Source organism: Rhea pennata, chromosome 29 (assembly GCF_028389875.1).
Source record: "Rhea pennata isolate bPtePen1 chromosome 29, bPtePen1.pri, whole genome shotgun sequence".
Taxonomy (NCBI): Eukaryota; Metazoa; Chordata; class Aves; order Rheiformes; family Rheidae; genus Rhea; species Rhea pennata.
In genome coordinates this window covers 3,886,875-3,905,832 of record NC_084691.1, presented here as the reverse complement: position 1 = coordinate 3,905,832, position 18,958 = coordinate 3,886,875, and the positions used below count along the sequence as shown (strand labels likewise).

The 18,958-nt window shown below is 70.3% G+C and overlaps 1 protein-coding gene across 1 annotated transcript; it reads left to right on the top strand.

The window, feature by feature from the left end:
• The first annotated feature begins 1,838 nt into the window (after positions 1–1,838).
• On the top strand, positions 1,839–18,038 carry KIF5A (kinesin family member 5A). The gene is given in 30 exon segments (XM_062597160.1): positions 1,839–1,967; positions 4,174–4,261; positions 4,748–4,821; positions 4,937–5,041; positions 5,177–5,225; positions 5,518–5,573; positions 5,684–5,771; positions 6,208–6,332; positions 6,758–6,862; positions 6,999–7,147; positions 7,532–7,680; positions 7,777–7,985; positions 8,119–8,187; positions 9,360–9,566; positions 10,640–10,786; positions 11,056–11,244; positions 11,470–11,587; positions 11,770–11,837; positions 12,182–12,291; positions 12,606–12,707; positions 13,334–13,394; positions 13,485–13,556; positions 13,913–14,017; positions 15,416–15,562; positions 15,564–15,633; positions 16,241–16,364; positions 16,673–16,743; positions 16,888–16,915; positions 17,228–17,320; positions 17,972–18,038. Coding segments are annotated over 29 exon segments (3,093 nt in total). The 3' UTR covers positions 17,307–17,320; positions 17,972–18,038.
• Positions 18,039–18,958: the final 920 nt, after the last annotated feature.

Below are 18,958 nucleotides of genomic sequence, written 5' to 3'. Positions count from 1 at the left end.
CGATGCACAGAGGGTTGTACATGGGGGGTGCTCAGGGGTGTGGGTGCACACTGGGGGCGCCTAGGGGTGTGAGAGCACCTCGCGGGGTGCCTGGGCGTGCGGGTGTGCACAGAGGGGCGTGCTGGAGGGGCGTGGGAGGTTGTGCCACTGGGGTGCACCCAGGAGAGGGCTTGGGGGATGTGCTCAGATGTGGGTGCTCATGGGGGGTGCCCTGAGGGGTGCACACGAGTGTGAGTGAACAGAGGGTGAGTGCACAAGGGTGTGAGCGCACCCAGCTGTGAGTGCAGGGCTGGCTGAGCACGCAATGGCACTGGAGCGCACCCCGGGTAGGCACATGCCAGGGTGAGTGCCCACTGCCCTGAGTGTGCACTGGGCAGGCACTGACGTGGGGTGTGAAAGCAAGAGAGCTGGGGGTGAGTGCACACTCATGTGAGTGTGAGTGCCCCCGGGTGAGGTGTGTGCAGGCGCTGCCTGCCAGTCACCGGGCAGGAGCAGGGGGGGGCTGCAGCCGTTCACTGCCCCTGCATTGCCCCCCCTCCCCCAGCTTGACCCCTGGGCCTGGGTGGGCACCAAGGACACGAGTGTGCCAGGCCTCAGCTCCGGCCTGGGCCCTGCCGGTGCCTGGAGGAGGCTGGGGGAGGGGGGGCCGTGAGTCAGGACTCCTGGGTCCCCGGGCTGGGGGGAGGGGAGCGGACGGCCTGCGGGAAGGCCGGGGGGGGGGGGGGCCTGCAGCCAGGCCCTGGGGCAAACGCCCTTGAGGCTGCGGCTGGGCCGGCTGGGCCGGCGCTGCCCGTGGCCTGGGGTCCTGGCCCCCTCCCGGCTTGGGGCTGGGGACCTCCAGCGTCCTGCCCCCCCCCTCAGCTGAGACAGGAACCCCGGAGTCCTAGCCCCCTCCTTAATGAATCAGCAGTTTTGGGGGGCAGTTGGCAGGGCTGGGGCTGCCCTTGCGGGGGGAGGGGAATGCGCCGGGGGGGGGGAGGGACACCGAGGACACAGACACACACACATACACACACACACACACACTGGGGGAGGTGGCTCCCCCCTCCGCATCCCGGCTCCGTCCACCTTAAGGGCCGCGGGCGGCTCCACCTTAACGGGGGGGGGGGGCGTGCGCGGGGGGGCCCGGCCTCCCCCGCCTGGTACCGGGGCTGCAGCGGCGCCGCGGTCACTGGAGCACGGGGCAGCAGCGAGCACCGGCCGCCGCCTCGGGCACCGCCGGGCCCTGGGTCTCATCCTGCACCGCTGGGCACCACCCGCATCCCCGGGAACCACCCTGCATCCTCGGGCACCACTCGCATCCTTGGGCAGCATCCTGCATCCTTGGGTACCACCCTGCATCCCTGGGTCGCACCCTGCATCCTTGGGCGCTGCCTGATCCCGAGGGAGCATCCCGCATCTCTGGGTCGCATCCTGCATCCTTGGGTACCACCCACATCCCTGGGCAGCATCCTGCATCCCTGGGTAGCATCCTGCACTGCTGGGTACCACCCGCATCCCCGGGTACCCGCATCCCTGGATCGTATCCCACGTCCTTGGGTACCACCCTGCATCCTCAGGAGCTGCTTGACCCCTAGGTAGCATCCTGCATCCCTGGGTGCCACCCCACACCCCACAGTACCACCCGGCCCCTGGGCAGCATCCTGCACCCCTGGGTGCTACCCCACACCCTTGGGTAGCCCTCAGCACCCCTGGGCACTACCCCCATCCCCGGGTACCACCTGCATCCCAGGGGCGCTCCCAGCATCCCTGGGTAGCACCCCACACCCTTGGGTAGCACCTACCGCCCAGGACCCCCCCTTCTCCCCAACTCCTCGGGACCCTCCAGTGCCCCCGGCATGGCGGAGCCCAGCGCCGAGTGCAGCATCAAGGTGCTGTGCCGGTTCCGGCCGCTGAACCAGGCCGAGATCCTGCGGGGGGACAAGTTCCTGCCCGTTTTCCAGGGTGACGACAGCGTCGTGGTGGGGGTGAGTGCGGGGGGGGGGGGAGTGACCCCGGCCCTCCCCCACCCCTGGTGGGGCATGGGGGACCGGGCCTGCCCGGCAGTGGGGAGATGGGGGCAGGATAGCCAGCTGGGGGGGGGGTGCTTGGGGGGCAATAGGCAGTGGCGGGAGGATTTGGAAGAGGATAGAGAGCCGGGGGGGTGCTGGAGGGGGGTAGGCAGCCGGGGGGGATTTGAGGTGGGCAATAGGTAGCTGAGAGGGGGATTTTTTTGGGGGGGTGGGAAAGGCAGCCGGGGGGGAATTGGGGGTGGAATAAGGGGGGGGATCACCCTGGGTGTGGCTGGCAGTGAGGGGACCTGGAGCCCGGTGGGACGCAGCCCCCCCCGCAGCCCCCGCCAGGGCGTTTCCCCCCCTGCAGCCTTCCCCTTTCCCTTTCCGGGGGCTCCGGGTGCCCCCAGTCCCCCCAGTATGGCCCAGTGCTGGGGTTGGGGGACTGTTTACAACAAGCGGAGACGCCCAGATGCCGGGGGGGGGGGTCGGTGCCCCAGGTGCCGTCAGTATCGTGCCTGGAGGGGGCAGTTTGCCGCAGATCCTGCCCCCGGCCCCTCCCTGCGGCGCGGCGCGGCCCTTTGTTAGGCTCCACCGCCCCCTTCCCCCAGTGCCGGGGGGCTGCAAGGACTGGGGCTGGGGACCCCCCAAAGCGGGGCCTGGGGCACGGGGGGGCTTCCTGTACGGGACCAGCCCCGGCCCAGCCGGCCTGGGGACCCCCCCAGCCCCGAGATGGGGGTTCCCCGGGGTGCGGGCCGGGGGTGGGGGTGGGGGTTCTGTGGCTCTGCGGCTGTGTCGTGCGGGTGTGCAGCTGTGCTGGGTGTTGTCGCACGGGGTGTTGCAGTGCCGCGCGGCTGTCGGGTCTGTGCAGTGAGGGGTGTTGTGTCGGAGCGCGGTTGTGTTGGTGCACAGCTGTGCCGGTGCAATGCGGGGTGTCGTGCGGCTGCTGAGGCTGTTCGCTGCGGTGCTGCCTGTGCTAGTGCAGGGCGGAGTGTAGCGGCGCGGGGTCTGTGTGCGGTTGTGACATTGCAGGGTGTTGCATGTTGCTGTGTGTTGCTGCGCTGGTGGTGGTGTGCGGCTGTGCAGTGCAGGGCGCTGCGTGACTGTGTGGCTGTGTGCTGCTGCGCTGGTTGTGCTGTGGCTGTGCGTTGCCGGGTGTTGTGTGGCTGGGTCTGTGTGCTGCGCCTTGTCTGTGTGTGTGCGTGTTGTGTGGCTGTGCTGCGCGTGGCTCTGTGTGTGTGTGTGTGTGTGTGTGTGTTGTGCGGTTGTACTGTGCGTTGTGCAGTTGTACTGTGCGTTGTGCGGTTGTGCTGCGCGCGGCTGTGCTGCGCGTGGTTGTGTGCGTGTTGTGTGGCTGTGCTGCGTGGGCTGTGCAGCTGTACTGCGTGTTGTGCGGTTGCGCTGCGCGTGGCTGTGCTGCGTGGGTGCGGGGTGTCCCCGCGTCCCCCGCGCAGCGGCGGCGGCGGCGGCGGCGGCGGCGGCGGCGGTTCAGCACCGGCGCCTGGACAGCTCCCGCGGCCGCCGGGGGCAGCTGGGGGGTCCTTGGGGGGCTGGGGGATGTCTGAGGGCTCTAGGCGGGTCTGGGGGGATCTGTAGGGGTGTATGGGGGGGTCTGGGAGTGTTTGGGGATGTCTGGGGCTAGGGAGATATCTGAGGGGGTGTATGGGGGTCTGAGGGGATGCAGGGGGCACTGGGTGTTTGGGGGCATTCTGGAGGGGTCTGAGGGGATGTATGGGGATATGGGGGTGTATGAGGGGCTGGGAGTGTTTTGTAAGGTATGTGGAGCTCTGGGGGTGTCTGATGGTGTTTATAGGGCCTGGAGTGGTTGGCAGAGTGTATGGGCAGTCTGGAGCTGTCTGGAGGCGTGTATGGAGGGGCTGAGGGTGTGTGAGAGGTAATGGAAGGGGGTTGAGGGGTATAGGACTCCCAGGAGTGTATGGGAGGTGCGTGGGGGGTGTATAGAGGGGCTGAGGATATATGGGGATCCGAGGGATGTTTTGGGGGATCAGAGTGTAGGGGGGAGGTAGAGGTGCTGTAGAAGGGTCTGGGTTCATTGGGGTGTGAGGGTCTATGGGAGTCTGGAGGTGTGTGGGTCTCTGGGTAGATGAGGGGCCAGGAGAAGCATGGGGACAGCAGAGGGGGGTCTCTCCTGGACACTGACACTCCCCCATTCCATCTCCAGGGCAAGCCCTATGTCTTCGACCGTGTCTTCCCCCCCAACACCACCCAGGAGCAGGTGTACCATGCCTGCGCCATGCAGATTGTCAAGGGTGAGGGGCCGGCAGGCTCGGGGGGCCCCGGGCTGGGTCCTAGCGGGGGGGGGGGTCAGGAAGGTGCTGGATCCAGGTGCAGCTTGGAGGGTGCTGGGGGGTGACATGAGTGTGTGGGACAGGTTGGGAGGAGACCCTGGCAGGGGCAAATGAGCTGGGAGTCCCTCGGGATGCTGAATGTTTCCTGGGGTCTCTGTAGGACTTGTGAGGGGTCTATAGGGTCTCTAGGGGGCCTGGAGAGGTCTGTGAGGTGCCTGGGAGTGTTGATGAGGTCCCTTTGGGGATCTCAGGGGCTCTTGGGCATCTCTGAGGGTCCTGGAGGAGATGTGGGGGGGGGCTATGAGGTCCCCAGAAGCTTAGGGTGCTCCTTGGGGGTGGTTCTGGCATTCTGGAAAGATCTATGAGTTCTCTAGAGGTTCTGGGAGTCCTTAGGGGTCTCTGGGGGGTCCTGGGAGTGCCAAAGTCTCTCTGCCCATCCCACTGCAGATGTGCTGGCTGGCTACAACGGCACCATCTTCGCCTATGGGCAGACGTCATCAGGCAAGACCCACACCATGGAGGTGAGGGGAGCTGGAGGCAGCTCAGCCTCGGGGAGTGGGGGCCTGGGGAGATGGGGGGCTCTGGGATCCCTGTAGAGGCCCAGGGGCCCCAGACTCACCCCCCTGCTGCCCCCAGGGCAAGCTGCACGACCCCCAGCAGATGGGCATCATCCCCCGCATCGCCCAGGACATCTTCAATCACATCTACTCCATGGATGAGAACCTCGAGTTCCACATCAAGGTGGGCTGAGGGCACTGGAAGGACTGGAGAACTAGAGTGCTGGGAGGACTGGGGGGCTCATGGGGCTGAGGGCACTGGGAGGACTGAGGGGAGCAGGTCCTGGTCTCCCCTAACACTCCCTTTCCCTCCTGCCAGGTTTCTTACTTTGAAATTTATCTGGACAAGATCCGGGACCTGCTGGACAGTGAGTGGGGAGGCTCTGGGGGCACTGGCAGGGACTGGGAGATGTTGGAAGGGTATTGCGAAGCACGGGGGGGGGGACTGGGAGGCTCTGGGTGGGTATAGGAGGGCACTGGGAGCACAGGAGGCTGAAGGCATTGGAGGTTGCTGGGAGACACTGGGTAGGTGTGGGGGAGCACTGGAGGCACTGAGGGGGCCCCAGGGCAGTGGGGCTGGGGGCTGCAGGCCCTGGTGGTAGGGCAGAGCTGGGGGGTCACCTCCATCCCCTGACCCCCTTCACTCTGTGTCTTCCCCAGTGACCAAGACCAACCTGTCGGTGCACGAGGACAAGAACCGGGTTCCCTATGTCAAGGTGAGGGGGGTCCTGGAGGGTGCCCGAGGCGGACACTCCATGGGGGGCACCCACAGAGGTTTGGGGGCTGGGGCTGTCCCTCTTTAACTAACTCCCTGCCCGTGCCCCAGGGCTGCACCGAGCGTTTCGTGTCCAGCCCTGAGGAGATCCTGGACGTGATCGATGAGGGGAAGTCCAACCGACACGTGGCCGTCACCAGTGAGCACCCCGGGGTGACAGGGAGCTGGGTGGGGGGTGGGAGGAGGCCCACAGGCTGCAGACTTCAAGGAGCGGTGGTGCAACCCACAGGGGGTCTGTGGGGTGCTGAGTCCCTGCTGTGCGGGGAGTCATGGGTGTCCTTGGGGCACTGTGGGACTCTGGGGAGCTATGGGGCTCTCTGGGGAGCTGTGGGGTCCCTGGCAATCTGTGGGAGTCTCTGGGGTGCCATGGGAATCCCTGGGCACTATCGGGGTCCCTGGGACACTGTGGGGTCCCTGGAGAGACATGGGGCTCCCTGGGGCATTGTTGGGTCCCGGAGTGCTGCAGGATCCTGGGGCCCCGTGGGTCAGCGTGGCGTGGGGTGCTGTGGGTCAGTGCGGTGTGGGGTGCCGTGGGGCGGTGGGGCGGGTGTGCAGCCTCTCCCTGTGCCCCGCAGACATGAACGAGCACAGCTCCCGCAGCCACAGCATCTTCCTCATCAACATCAAGCAGGAGAACGTCGAGACAGAGCAGAAGCTCAGCGGGAAGCTCTACCTGGTCGACCTGGCTGGGAGTGAGAAGGTCGGGGGGCCTCAGGCCTGGGGGGTCAGTGGGGCCAGGGGTCCCCAGACTGGGGGGGGGGTTTGGGTTGAGGGTTGTTAGGGGCACTTTGGGTTGGGGATGTCCCCGCGGTCCTTGGGCTAGAGGACCCTGGGGCTGGGGACATCCCTGGGCTGGGGCCCTGGGGCTGAGGGTCCCTGTGTTGGGGGTTTCTCAGGGTCCCAGGGCAGAGCTCTCTGGGATCGGGGGTCCCTGGGGTGTCATGGGGTTGCACGGCCCCTCAGCTGGGGGTCCCTGCGGGTCCTTGGGCAGGGGGTCACCTCCCTGCCCCCTCGGTGCTCAGTGGGGCCAGCCCTGCCTGGATGCCTGAGTCCTTGGGGTGAGCCCAGTGGGGCAACTGGATGTGCTGCCCCAGGAGGGACATCTGAGCCGCCTCGGCCCCACAGGTCAGCAAGACGGGGGCCGAGGGGGCCGTGCTGGACGAGGCCAAGAACATCAACAAGTCGCTGTCAGCGCTGGGCAACGTCATCTCGGCCCTGGCCGAGGGCACGGTGAGAGTGTGGCCCCCAGCGCCCTGCCACGGCCAGGCCTCCCACCATGGGGCAGGGGTCCGGCTGTGCCCCCAGGGTCCTGCGGTGACCCCCTTCCAGGGGCTGGGGCCCTGCTGAGCCCCTGTGTCCCCCACAGAAAGCCTACGTGCCCTACCGGGACAGCAAGATGACCCGGATTCTGCAGGACTCGCTGGGGGGCAACTGCCGCACCACCATGTTCATCTGCTGCTCCCCGTCCAGCTACAACGACGCCGAGACCAAATCCACCCTCATGTTTGGGCAGCGGTAGGGGAGGGCAGCGGGGTCCCCGGGAACCCCAATTGCACCCCTTGCACCCCCATGCACCATTGCATCCAAGCTACACCCCATACACCTATTGCACCCTCTGCATCCCCTCACACCCCAGCTACACCCCCTGCACCCCCTGAACACCAGCTACACCCCCTGTACCCCTTGCATGCCAACTACACCCTCTGCACACACCCAGGCTCCTGTGATGCCCCCAATTCCCAAAGGGAAGCAGCAGCATGGGGGCTCCGGGGCTGGGAGGGGAGCAGGGTGGACCTTGAGGGGTGGCTGTGGGCAGGGGCTCTGGGGTGGTCCCTGGGGACCCCTGGGGGATGCTGCCTGGAGCTGGCTGGTCCCAGCTGAGGGGTTCCCCCACCCCAGGGCCAAGACCATCAAGAACACGGCGTCAGTGAACCTGGAGCTGACAGCCGAGCAGTGGAAGAAGAAGTATGAGAAGGAGAAGGAGAAGAACAAGGTGCTGAAGGAGACCATCACCAAGCTGGAGGCTGAGCTCAGCCGCTGGCGGAACGGTGAGGGGGGGCCCAGGCATCCGGGAGGGGGCAGATGGGCTGGCAGCCCCCTCGTCCTGTCCTCCCGGCACGGGGAAACTGAGGCTGCGCCCACAGGGGAGAACGTGCCCGAGACGGAGCAGCTGAGCGGGGCCGAGGCGGAGACAGAGACCGGCACCGGCGAGGGGCCGGGGTCGGGGCCGGAGCCCACCAGCGAGACGCCCCTCAATGACAACAGCTCCTCCATCGTCATCCACATCTCCGATGAGGAGCGCCGCAAGTACGAGGAGGAGATCCGCAAGCTCTACAAGCAGCTGGATGACAAGGTGGGCACCCTCCCAGGACCCCCAGAGACCCATCCAGGACCCCCAGGGACCCCCAGGACCTTCAGGACTGCCCTGTGCTGCCCCCACACCCTTGGGACCTGGGTGGCACCAACACCCCCGTCTGTCCCCCCAGGATGACGAGATCAACCAGCAGAGCCAAATCATGGAGAAGCTCAAACAGCAGATGCTGGACCAGGAGGAGGTGAGACCCACCCCCAGAGCAGTCCCTCTGCCTGGCCCCTACAGCCCCCATAACTGACCCTGCTGGGGCCCCCCACCCTGACCCCTGGGCCCAGCTCAGGACCTCTCCTTGGGACCTCTGACCTAGCCACTCTGGGACCCCCACCCTGACCCCCACCCTGACCCCTGGCTCCCACTCTGACCCCAAGGACTCCACACGCTGGCTGCTGGGATCCCCCACCCTGACCTCCCTGGGATGCCCTCGACCCACCCTGGATCCTTTACCCTGACCCCCTTCAACTTGCCCTGGGGACCCCCTCAGACCCCTCAAACTTTCCCTGCTAGACCCCCCCATCAGGGACCCCCCCCGGGTTCCCTCCTTGATGAGCCCTCTGCACCCCCACTTGGGACCCCAGGAGGACTCCTACACTGACCCCCCTGCACCCCAAATGTGCCCCCTTGGGACCCCCCGTGCTGACCCCTTGGGACCCCCTGCACTGACCCCTCTGGGACCCTGCACTGACCCTCCCCCTGCACCCCAAACGTGCCCCTCTGGTGCCCCGTGCTGACCCCCCCCACACACCCCAAATGTGACCCCCGTGGGATCCCTGTGCTGACCCCCCCTGGGACCCCCTGCTCTGAACCCCCCGGGACCCTCTGGGCTGACCCCCTGCACCTCAAACGCACACCCCAGCCCCCCCCCCCACCGTAAACGTGCCGCCCCCGGCCCCCTGCGCTGATCCCCCCCTGCACCCCAAATGTGCCCCCTGGGCCCTCCACGATGCCTCCCCCGCACCCCAGACGCCCCCCCCCCGCGCTGCCCCCCCGGGCCCCCCTGGAACCCCCAAAGCGCCCTGCCGGCCCCCTGCGCTGCCTCCCCCGGCCCCCGCGCTGCCCCCCCCCCCAGGAACCCCCACACCCCAGACGCGGCCCCCCGGCCCCCCGCTCTGCCCCCCGAGCCCCCGCCGCACCCCAGACGCCCCCCCCGGCCCCCCGCGCTGCCCCCCCCCGCACCCCTGACGCCCCCCCCCCCCCGCGCTGCCCCCCCCGCACCCCTGACGCCCCCCCCGGCCCCCCGCGCTGCCCCCCCCCGCACCCCTGACGCCCCCCCCCCCGCGCTGCCCCCCCCGCACCCCTGACGCCCCCCCCGCGCCGCCCCCCGGCCCCGCGCTGAGCCGGGCCGCGCGGCCGCAGGTGCTGGCGGCGGCTCGCGGCGGCGGCGAGGCGGCGCGCCGGGAGCTGGCGGCGCTGCGGGCCGAGCACGGCGCCGCCCGCGCCGAGGTCGCCGAGGTGCTGGCGGCGCTCGAGGAGCTGGCGCGCAGCTACGACCGCAAGGCGCAGGAGGCCGAGGACAGCGGGCGCCACAACCGCCGCCTCGCCGACGAGCTGGCCCGCACCGAGGTGAGCCCCACCCCCCCCGCCCCCCCCGGGAGCCCAGGCTGCCCCCCAGCTGGGGTGGCCCCCTCGACCCCCCCAGGGACCCCAGCATCACGCTGGGATCCCCGGGACTCGGACCCCCAGACCCCCAACCAGACCCGAAACGGGACCCCCAGACCCTGAACGAGGAGTCCCCGAAGCCAGGACCCGAACGGGGGGCAGCCAGAGCCGGGACCCCCCCCAGAGCCAGGATCCCCCAGACCCTGAACCCCAAAGCCAGGACCTGAATGGGAGCAGCCAGAGCTGGGACCCCCCAGAGCCAGGATCCCCCAGACCCTGAACCCCAAAGCCAGGACCTGAATGGGGGCAGCCAGAGCTGGGACCCCCCCAGAGCCAGGATCCCCCAGACCCTGAACCCCAAAGCCAGGACCTGAATGGGGGCAGCCAGAGCTGGGACCCCCCCAGAGCCAGGATCCCCCAGACCCTGAACCCCAAAGCCAGGACCTGAATGGGAGCAGCCAGAGCTGGGACCCCCCAGAGCCGGGATCCCCCAGACCCTGAACCTCAGCCCCAGAGGGACCCCCAAAACCTCAAACCAGAGCCAAGCCAGGATCCCGCAGACCCCAAATGGGGACCCAGACAGGGAGCTGCCGGAGCCAGCACCCACTGAATCCCAAACCAGCACCCAATGGGCAGCACTGGCAGGACCCTGGGGTGCTGGGGGGGGTGGGTCCCAGAGGGCCCCTGGAGGTGCCTGGATGGCCCTGGGGCTACCAAAGATGCAGATGTATTCCGGGGGCCCCAGGGGGGTTGTTGATGGGTCCTGGGGGGGAATCCTGGGTGCTGAGAGGGGCCCTGGAGGTGCTAAGAGACCCCTGGGTGCTGCGGGCTTCCTGGGGGTGTTGGAGGCCCCTGGGGTACAGGAGAGTTTAGGGGTGTCCCTTGGATCCTGTGAGGACCCTGGAGATGCAGGGGGTTCCTGGGGATGCTGGGGGGACCCTGAGGGTTCTGGGGTGTCCCTGGGGCGCAGAGGGTGCTGCGGGGACCCTGGGGTGCAGGGGGTCCCCGGGAGGGCGGGCGCTGAGCCGTGCCCGCAGGCGACGACGCTGTCGCTGGAGACGGAGCTGCAGCGGGTGCGGGACGTGAGCGGGCAGCAGCGGAAGCGGGCGGCCGAGGTGCTCAACGGGCTCATGAAGGACCTGAGCGAGTTCAGCGTCATCGTGGGCAACGGCGAGATCAAACTGGTCAGGGGGGTCCCCAGTGGGGGGGGGGGGGAGGCTGGGCAGGGGGACGGAGGGCACCGGGGACCAGGCACGTCGTGCTGGGCCAGTCGCTGCACCGCGCTGTGCCCGTGCCATAGTGGCACCTGTGCTCACTGCCGTGCCCACGCACGCGTGCGACGTGTCCGTGCCGTGACACGCGCGTGCAGTGCTCACTGCCGTGCCCACGCACGCGTGCGACGTGTCCGTGCCATGACACGCGCGTGCGACGCTCACGCGGGTGCCATGCGCAGCCCGTGGAGGTGAGCGGGGCCATCGAGGAGGAGTTCACCGTGGCCCGGCTCTACATCAGCAAGATCAAGTCGGAGGTGAAGTCGGTGGTGAAGCGGTGCCGGCAGCTGGAGAACCTGCAGGTCGAGTGCCACCGCAAGATGGAGGTGACGGGCCGGGAGCTCTCCTCCTGCCAGCTCCTCATCTCCCAGGTGGGCCGGGCGCGGGGCCACGCGGGACCCACGCGGGACCCACGGGGTGGCCGTGGGGCAGACCCGAGAGCCGTGTCGCAGCCTTGGTGGCCCTGAGCTCGGCGGGCGGCCCCTTGTTGGTGGCAGCGGCTGGGTGGCCCCTGCGGCCAGCGGTGGCCCGTGGCCGTGGCCCGTGGCCCGTGGCCGTGGCCGTGGCCGTGGCTGAGGCTGCTCCCGGTCCCGCAGCACGAGGCGAAGATCCGCTCGCTCACCGAGTACATGCAGAACGTGGAGCTGAAGAAGCGGCACCTGGAGGAGTCGTACGACGCCCTGAGCGAGGAGCTGGCCCGGCTGCAGGCCCAGGGTGCGCGGCGGGGGCCGGGGGGCCGCGCGGCTGCGGGACATGGCAGGGGACACGGTGGCGGTGGTGGTGGGGGATGCGGCAGGGTCACGGCGAGGAGCTGGCCCGGCTGTGGGGCGCGGAGGGGTCCGGGGGGTCCCGGCGGACCCCAGCTCGTCCCCGGTGACCCCGGCTCTGTCCCGCAGAGACGGCTCACGAGGTGGCCATGAAGGACCGGGAGCAGGATGAGACCCAGGAGACGGACGAGGTCAAGGTGAGCGGTGCTGGGGTTGGGGGGTGTCGGGGTCCCGGCTGCATGGGGGGTGCAGGGGTATCCCAGGGCCAGTCCCGGGGGGGAGTGGGTGTCCTTGGGGTGCAGGGGTTCCCTAGAGGTGCTGGGGACTGTAGAGGTCCCCGGGAGGTGCAGGAGGTCCCTAGGTGTCCCAGGGGCAGTGGGGGGTCACTGGAGGAGGCGGGGGGTCCCCAGAAGGTGCAGGGGGTCCCTAGGTGTCCCGGGGCAGTGGGGGGTCACTGGAGGAGGTGGGGGGTCCCCAGAAGGTGCAGGGGGTCCCTGGGGGTCCTCGCGCCCCCCGGCGCTGAGCGCTCGGCCCCCCGCAGAAGGCGCTGGAGCTGCAGCTGGAGAGCCACCGCGAGGCCCAGCACAAGCAGCTGGCCCGGCTCCGCGACGAGATCAACGAGAAGCAGAAAACCATCGACGAGCTGCGGGAGTGAGTGACCCTGGGCACCGGCACCGGCACCGGGCACCGGCACCGGCACCAGGCACCGGCACCTGCCCCGGCCCCGGTCCCAGCCCCAGCACCGGGCACCGGCCCCGGCCCTGGCACCGGCCCCGGCCCCTGCCCACGGCGCCGGCTCCGAGCCCCGCTCCCGTCCCCATCCCCGTGCCCGTTCCCGGACCCGCCGGTCGCCAGCCCGGGAGAAGGAGGGTGGGGATGGGGGCTGCTCTGTCCCGCTGAGGGTCCGTCCGTCCATCCATCCATCCGTCCGTTCATCCATCCCTGACGCCCCGTCTCTCCCGCAGCCTCAACCAGAAGCTGGAGCTGGAGCTGGAGAAGCTGCGAGCGGAGCACGAGGCGCTGCGGGGCGAGGAGCGGGCCAAGGCCGCCCGGCTGCAGGAGCTCACGTGAGACCCCCGGGATCCCTTGGGACCCCCTGGGGCCCCCAGAGACCCCTGGCAGCCCTGGGACTCCCCCCCCCCCACAGCTTCCCCAGGGGCCCTGGGACATACCCCCGATACCAGGACCTTCGTGCACCCTTGGGGACCCCCCAGGAGCCCAATGACACCCCCAGGACCTCCCTGGGACCCTCAGAGGCTCCCGAAAGCTCTGGGAGTCCTTGTGACCCCCCCAACTTCTCAAGGACCCAGGGGCACCCTGGAAGCCCTGGACTCCCCCCCCTCCAGACCCCTTAAACCCCCAGGATCCCCTGTGACCCCCCCCCAAGATGCCAGGACCTCCTTGGGGCCCCCCAAGACCCTCAGGAGCCCTGGGACTCCTTGGGACCCCCCAAGCCCCTGGGGACCCTGGGACATCCCCAGCACCCCGTAACACCCCTGGGACCCCTCAGGATCCCCGAGCCCCCAGGAGAGCCGCAACACCCCCGGAGCCCCCCGGCAGCCCTGGGACACTCGTGGGAGCCCAGGGCCCTGCATCACCCCCGGGCCCCCCCCCAGCACCCCAAGAGCCCTCGAGACCCCCTGAGATCCCCGGGTGCCCCCCCAGAGCCCCCCTGACCCCCGTCTCCCCCCAGGTTTCTCTACGAGCGCCACGAGCAGTCCAAGCAGGACCTCAAGGGGCTGGAGGAGACCGTGGTAGGTGCGGGGGGGGGAATCCGGAGGGGTTGGGAGGCTTGGGGGGGTCCGGGGGTGGCCATGCCCCCCGCTCACCCCCGCCCCCCCCAGGCCCGTGAACTCCAGACCCTCCACAACTTGCGCAAGCTGTTTGTTCAAGACGTCACGACTCGAGTCAAGAAAGTGAGTGTGGGGGGGGACGAGGGGGCCATGGGGGGGCCACGGGGTGATGGGGGGAAGGGGGGGGACACAGGGGGGGAAACTGGGGCAACAGGGGCAGAAAATGGGGGTGACAGGAGAGAAAAACTGGGGGTGAGGGAGGAGGAAATGGGGGGGGCAACGGGGAGGGCCATGGGGTGGAAAGTGGGGGGGGTTGGGGGGGACAACGGAGGAGAAGCATGGAGGAGCCAAAGGGGGGTGGAAAAGGGGCAGCGACACCGTGCAAGCTGGGGGGCCGCGGGGAGGGGGCGCCACCGGGGGGGGCAGGGGGCTGGAGGGGCCGGGGGGCCGGGGGGCCGGCTGACGGCGGCCCCCCCCAGAGCGCAGAGCTGGAGCCCGAGGACAGTGGGGGGCTGCACTCCCAGAAGCAGAAGATTTCCTTTCTTGAGAACAACCTGGAGCAGCTTACAAAGGTTCACAAACAGGTGGGCTGGGGGGGCCGGGACCCCTGTGCCCCCCCGACCGCCCCCCAGCCCGGCCAGCCCCCCGCAGCATCACCCCCCCCGCCCCCCGCAGCTCCCCCTGCTCTGTCCCGGGAGGGGGGGGACCCCAGGGTGGCTTCGCCCCCAGCCCTCCCCCCCCCGAGGTGCTCCTGGGGCCCCCCGCAACCCGGGGGGGGGGGGCCGTGGCCTGTGCTGACCCCTGCTCTGTTGCCCCCCTCTCGCTGCCTCCTCCCTAGCTGGATCTCTGGGTATCCAAGGTACCGCGCCCCGCACCCCCGGCCACCCGGGGACGCCCCCCTCCATTTGAGGGGGGGCACTGCCCCCCGCCTGCTGCACTCCTGCCTGGCTCTGCCCCATTGCGCCCCCCCCATTCCACCCCCCCATCCCCATGCTTCTGCCCTCCACCCGGCTCAGCTTCGCCATCACGGCCCCCCGCTGCTGCATGCGCCCACGGGGGGCACGGCTGGGGGGCTGGGACCCCCCAAACACCACCATGGGGCTGGGACTGCCCAGGAATGCCTGGGGGGCTGAGATCCCCCCAAGGCGCTGCTGGGGCTGGGAGGCTGGGACCCCCCCCAAGGGCTGCCATGGGGCTGGGACCCCCCAAGGCACCACCATGGGGCTAGGACCCCCCCATAGCACCACCATGGGGCTGGGACCCCCTGAGGCACCGCCATGGGGCCGGGTGCTGCGGGCTGGGTGTTGCAGGACACCCCGGGTGCCCAGAGCCGCCGGTGCCCTGGTGCTGCCGCTGCCAGTGCTGTGCTGAGCCCCGGCACGGTGCCGTGTCCCGGTGCCCGTGCTGAGCCCCGGCACGGTGCAGTGTCCCGGTACAGTGCCGTGTCCCGGCACGGTGCAGTGTCCCGGTGCCCGTGCTGAGCCCCAGCACGGTGCTGTGTCCCAGCATGGTGCCGTGTCCCGGTGCCCGTGCCATGTCCTGGTGCGGTGCCGTGTCCCGGTGCCCGTGCTGAGCCCCAGCACGGTGCCGTGTCCCGGTACAGTGCCGTGTCCCGGCACGGTGCAGTGTCCCGGTGCCCGTGCTGAGCCCCAGCACGGTGCTGTGTCCCAGCATGGTGCCGTGTCCCGGTGCCCGTGCCATGTCCTGGTGCGGTGCCGTGTCCCGGTGCCCGTGCTGAGCCCCAGCACGGTGCCGTGTCCCGGTACAGTGTCGTGTCACGGCACGGTGCAGTGTCCCGGTGCCCGTGCTGAGCCCCAGCACGGTGCTGAGCCCTGGTACGGTGCCGTGTCCCGGTACAGTGCCATGTCCCAGTGCCCGTGCCGAGCCCTGGCACGGTGCTGAGCCCCGGCACGGTGCGGAGCCGCGGCACGCGGTCCCCAGCGCCGGTGCCGGCGGGTGCTGACGGCCGGCCGGGGGCCCAGCTGGTTCGTGACAATGCAGATCTGCGCTGCGAGCTTCCGAAGCTGGAGAAACGCCTTCGGGCTACGGCTGCGCGAGTTCAGGCCCTGGAGGGGGCCCTGAGGGAGGCCAAGGAGGGGGCCCTCAAGGACAAGCGCCGCTACCAGCAAGGAGGTGGATCGCATCAAGGAGGCCGTGCGCGCCAAGGGGGCCGCCAAGCGCGCCCACAACGCCCACATCGGTGCGGGCGGGGGCCCGGGGCAGCGGCTGGGGTGCCCTGGGGTGCGCGGGGCAGGGGCTGGGGTGAACTGGAGGTGCATGGGGGCAGGGGGCTGGAATGCACTGGGGGTGCATGGGGGCAGGGGCTGGGATGCACTGGGGTGCATGGGGACGGGCTGGGGTGTACTGGGGTGTGCGGGGACAGGGGGCTGGGATGCACTGGGGTGCATGGGAACAGGGGGCTGGAATGCACTGGGGTGCATGGGGACAGGGGCTGGGGTGCACTGGGGTGCATGGGGACAGGGGCTGGAATGCACTGGGGTGCATGGGGACAGGGGCTGGGGTGCACTGGGGTGCATGGGGACAGGGGGCTGGAATGCACTGGGGTGCATGGGGACAGGGGCTGGGGTGCACTGGGATGCATGGGGACAGGCGGCTGGGATGCACTGGGGTGCATGGGGATGAGGCACTGGGATGCACTGGGGTGCATGGGGGTGGGGGCCCAGCGTGCGCAGGGATTGGCATGGTGCCCCGTGCAGGAAGTGCAGGGGGGCTGGCATAGACGCGTGTTGGGGGGGGGGGTACGGGAGCACCCCGACAAGCACCCTCAGCCCCGCGTGTCCCCGCAGCCAAGCCAGTGCGGCCGGGGCAGGTGCCGGCGACGTCGCCCACGGCCCCCTCGGGCGCCCGCGGCTCCGAGGGGCTCAGCTACACCAACAGCCTCTTCCAGGGCTACCCCGGCCCCCAGGGCTAGTGAGTGTGGGGCAGGCGCGGGGGGGGGGCTGGCAGGTTTGGGGGTGCAGCAGGGTTCTGGGGAGGGCGGAGGGGGGCAGCTATTTGGGGGGCACGGGGTTTTGGAGGGGATGGAGCGGGTAAGGATGTGGGGGTCACAAGGGGGGATGGAGCACAGGGATTATGGGGAGATGGGGGGGTCACAGGGGGACGAGTGGGGGGCCGGGCACAGGGGGGGGCAGGGCGCTGGCACCCTCCCAGTGCCAGCAGTGCCTGGTGGGTCTCACGACTGGTGTCCCCCCATTCCCGTGTCCCCCCGTCCCCCCCAGCTTCGCCAACGGCTCCAGCGCCGTCTCCAGCAGCCCCCCGGACGCCTACCAGCAGCTCAACGTGGACAACGGTGAGGGGGGCCGGGAGCTGGGGGGTCCTGGGGGGCCAGAGACTGGGGGCTCCCCGAGGGGATGGGGCTCCCCGGGTGGGGATGGGGACGTTGGGGGGGGGTCTCCCTGTGACCCCCCCCCGGAGCTGCTGTTCTTTCTTGCAGGGAACGTGACAGACATCAATGATAACAGGTAGGAGGGCGCTGGAGGGATGTGGGGTGCTGGGGGGGGATATGGGGTGCTGGGGGGGTTGTGGGGCGCTGGGGAACAGATGGAGGGAGACACAGGCATCAGGTGTCAGGGGAGCTGGAGACCCCCAGAGCCAGGACCAGGGGCCCGAGGGGGACCCCAGAGCCAGGGGGGCTCAGGCCAGCCCCATGGTGGGGGGCGGTTGGCCACTGAGAGTCTGAGCTGGGGTCCAGGTTGGGGTCCAGGTTGGGGGTCCGGATTTGGGGGCCAGGCTGGGGGTCCAGGCTGGGGTCCGGGCTCACCCCCTGCCCCCAGGAGCGACCTCTCCTGTGCGTGCGAAGCCGAGGAGCAATCCAAGCTGTTCCCCCTGCGCCAGGAGACCGCTGCCAGCTAATGCCCCCCCGCCAGGTACTGGGGACCCCCAGGGACCCCCTGCACCCCCCGGGGACTCTCTGCACCCCCTAGGAACCCCCTGCACCCCTGGGGACCCCCTGCAGCCCCTGGGGACCTCCAGGTCCCCCTGGAGATCCCACATCCCCTTCCAGGATCCCCCTCTCCCAGGAGACACAACACCCCTGGGGTCCCTTCCCACCGCCGCCCCCCCCACATCTCCCCCGGACCCCCGCATCTCCCCTGGGGACCCTCATATTGCTCAGAGGCCCCACAGATGCCCCCGGAGGCCCACATCTCTCTGGGGACCCCCTCCACAGCCCCCCAGGACCCTCCCAGGGCTCTTCCCAAGACACCCGTGACTCCTGGGTCTACCCACATCTCTCGAGGACCCCCATCCCATGGGGCCCCCCCCATCCCATGGGGCCCCCCACATCCCTTGAGGACTCCTCACACCCTGTCAAGACCCCTCCATTCCTTGGGCCCCCCACATCACTTGTGAACCCCCAGCACCTCCCCGGGGCCCCCCCCATCTCCGAGAACCCCCATCCCTGGGAGGTCTCTGCGCCCCCTTCTTTCCCAGCCCCCCCCCCGATGCAGGGTGCCCCGGTGGGGTGGGGGGCACGGGGTGGGGGGGTCCGCACCCCCCAGCCTTCTCTCACCCCACAGGTCCCGCCGGCCCCGGCCCCGCTCGCATGCCTCTGTGCCGCTCTCCGTGTCCTGTGTGCTCGCCGCCACGCTCGCCCCCTCCCGCCCCACGGCGGGGGGCCTGCCCCACGGCAGGGGGCCGCCACGCTTGCCTCCTCCTGCCCCATGGTGGGAGACCTGCCCCACGGTGGGGAGCCGTCACGCTCGCCCTGTCCTGCCCCGCGGCACGGGGCTGCCACGCTTGCCTCCTCCTGCCCCACGGCAGGGGGCCTGCCCCACGGCAGGGAGCTGCCACGCTCTTTCCGTCCTGCCCAATGGCAGGGGGCCACCACGCTTGCCCTGTCCTGCCCCACGGCAGGAGACCTGCCCCACGGCAGGGGGCCACTACGCTCACCCCATCCTGCCCCACGGCGGGAGACCTGCCCCACAGCGGGGGGCCGTCCGGGTCCCGTTCAAGATGCCTTAAGCCGAACCGCAGAGGAATGTCGGGGCCCCCCAAGTGGGGGGTGAGCCCTCCCGCCTTGCACCCCGGCCCCCCACCCCCACCCCCACCCCGCTCGGCGGCCGGAGGGGTCGGAGAGGCCGGGCCCCCCGGGGCGCCGTGGGGCGCTGCCCCCCGTGCCGCCACCGCTGCTGCATGTCCTGCCCGACGCCTCTCTGTAGCCCCAACCCGCCGAGGCGCCCGCCGGGAGCCAGGCAATAAAGGCAAGCGATGCTGGCGCCCGCCTCCGTGGGGCTGGGGGCCGGGGGGCGGCGGGGCTGGGGGGCCGGGGTCTCGGGGGGGGGCAGCTCCGTGGGGCTGGAGGCCAGGGGGCGGCGGGGCTGGGGGCCGGGGTCTCGGGGGGGGGGGACCTGCCTCTGTGGGGCTGGGGGCCGGGGTCTCGGGGGGACACCTGCCTCCGTGGGGCTGGGGGCTGGGGGGGACCCGTGTCCGTGGGGCTGGGGGCCGGGGTCTCAGGGGGGCAGTGGGGCTGGGGGGGGTCGCCTCCGCACCTCTGCGCCTGCCAC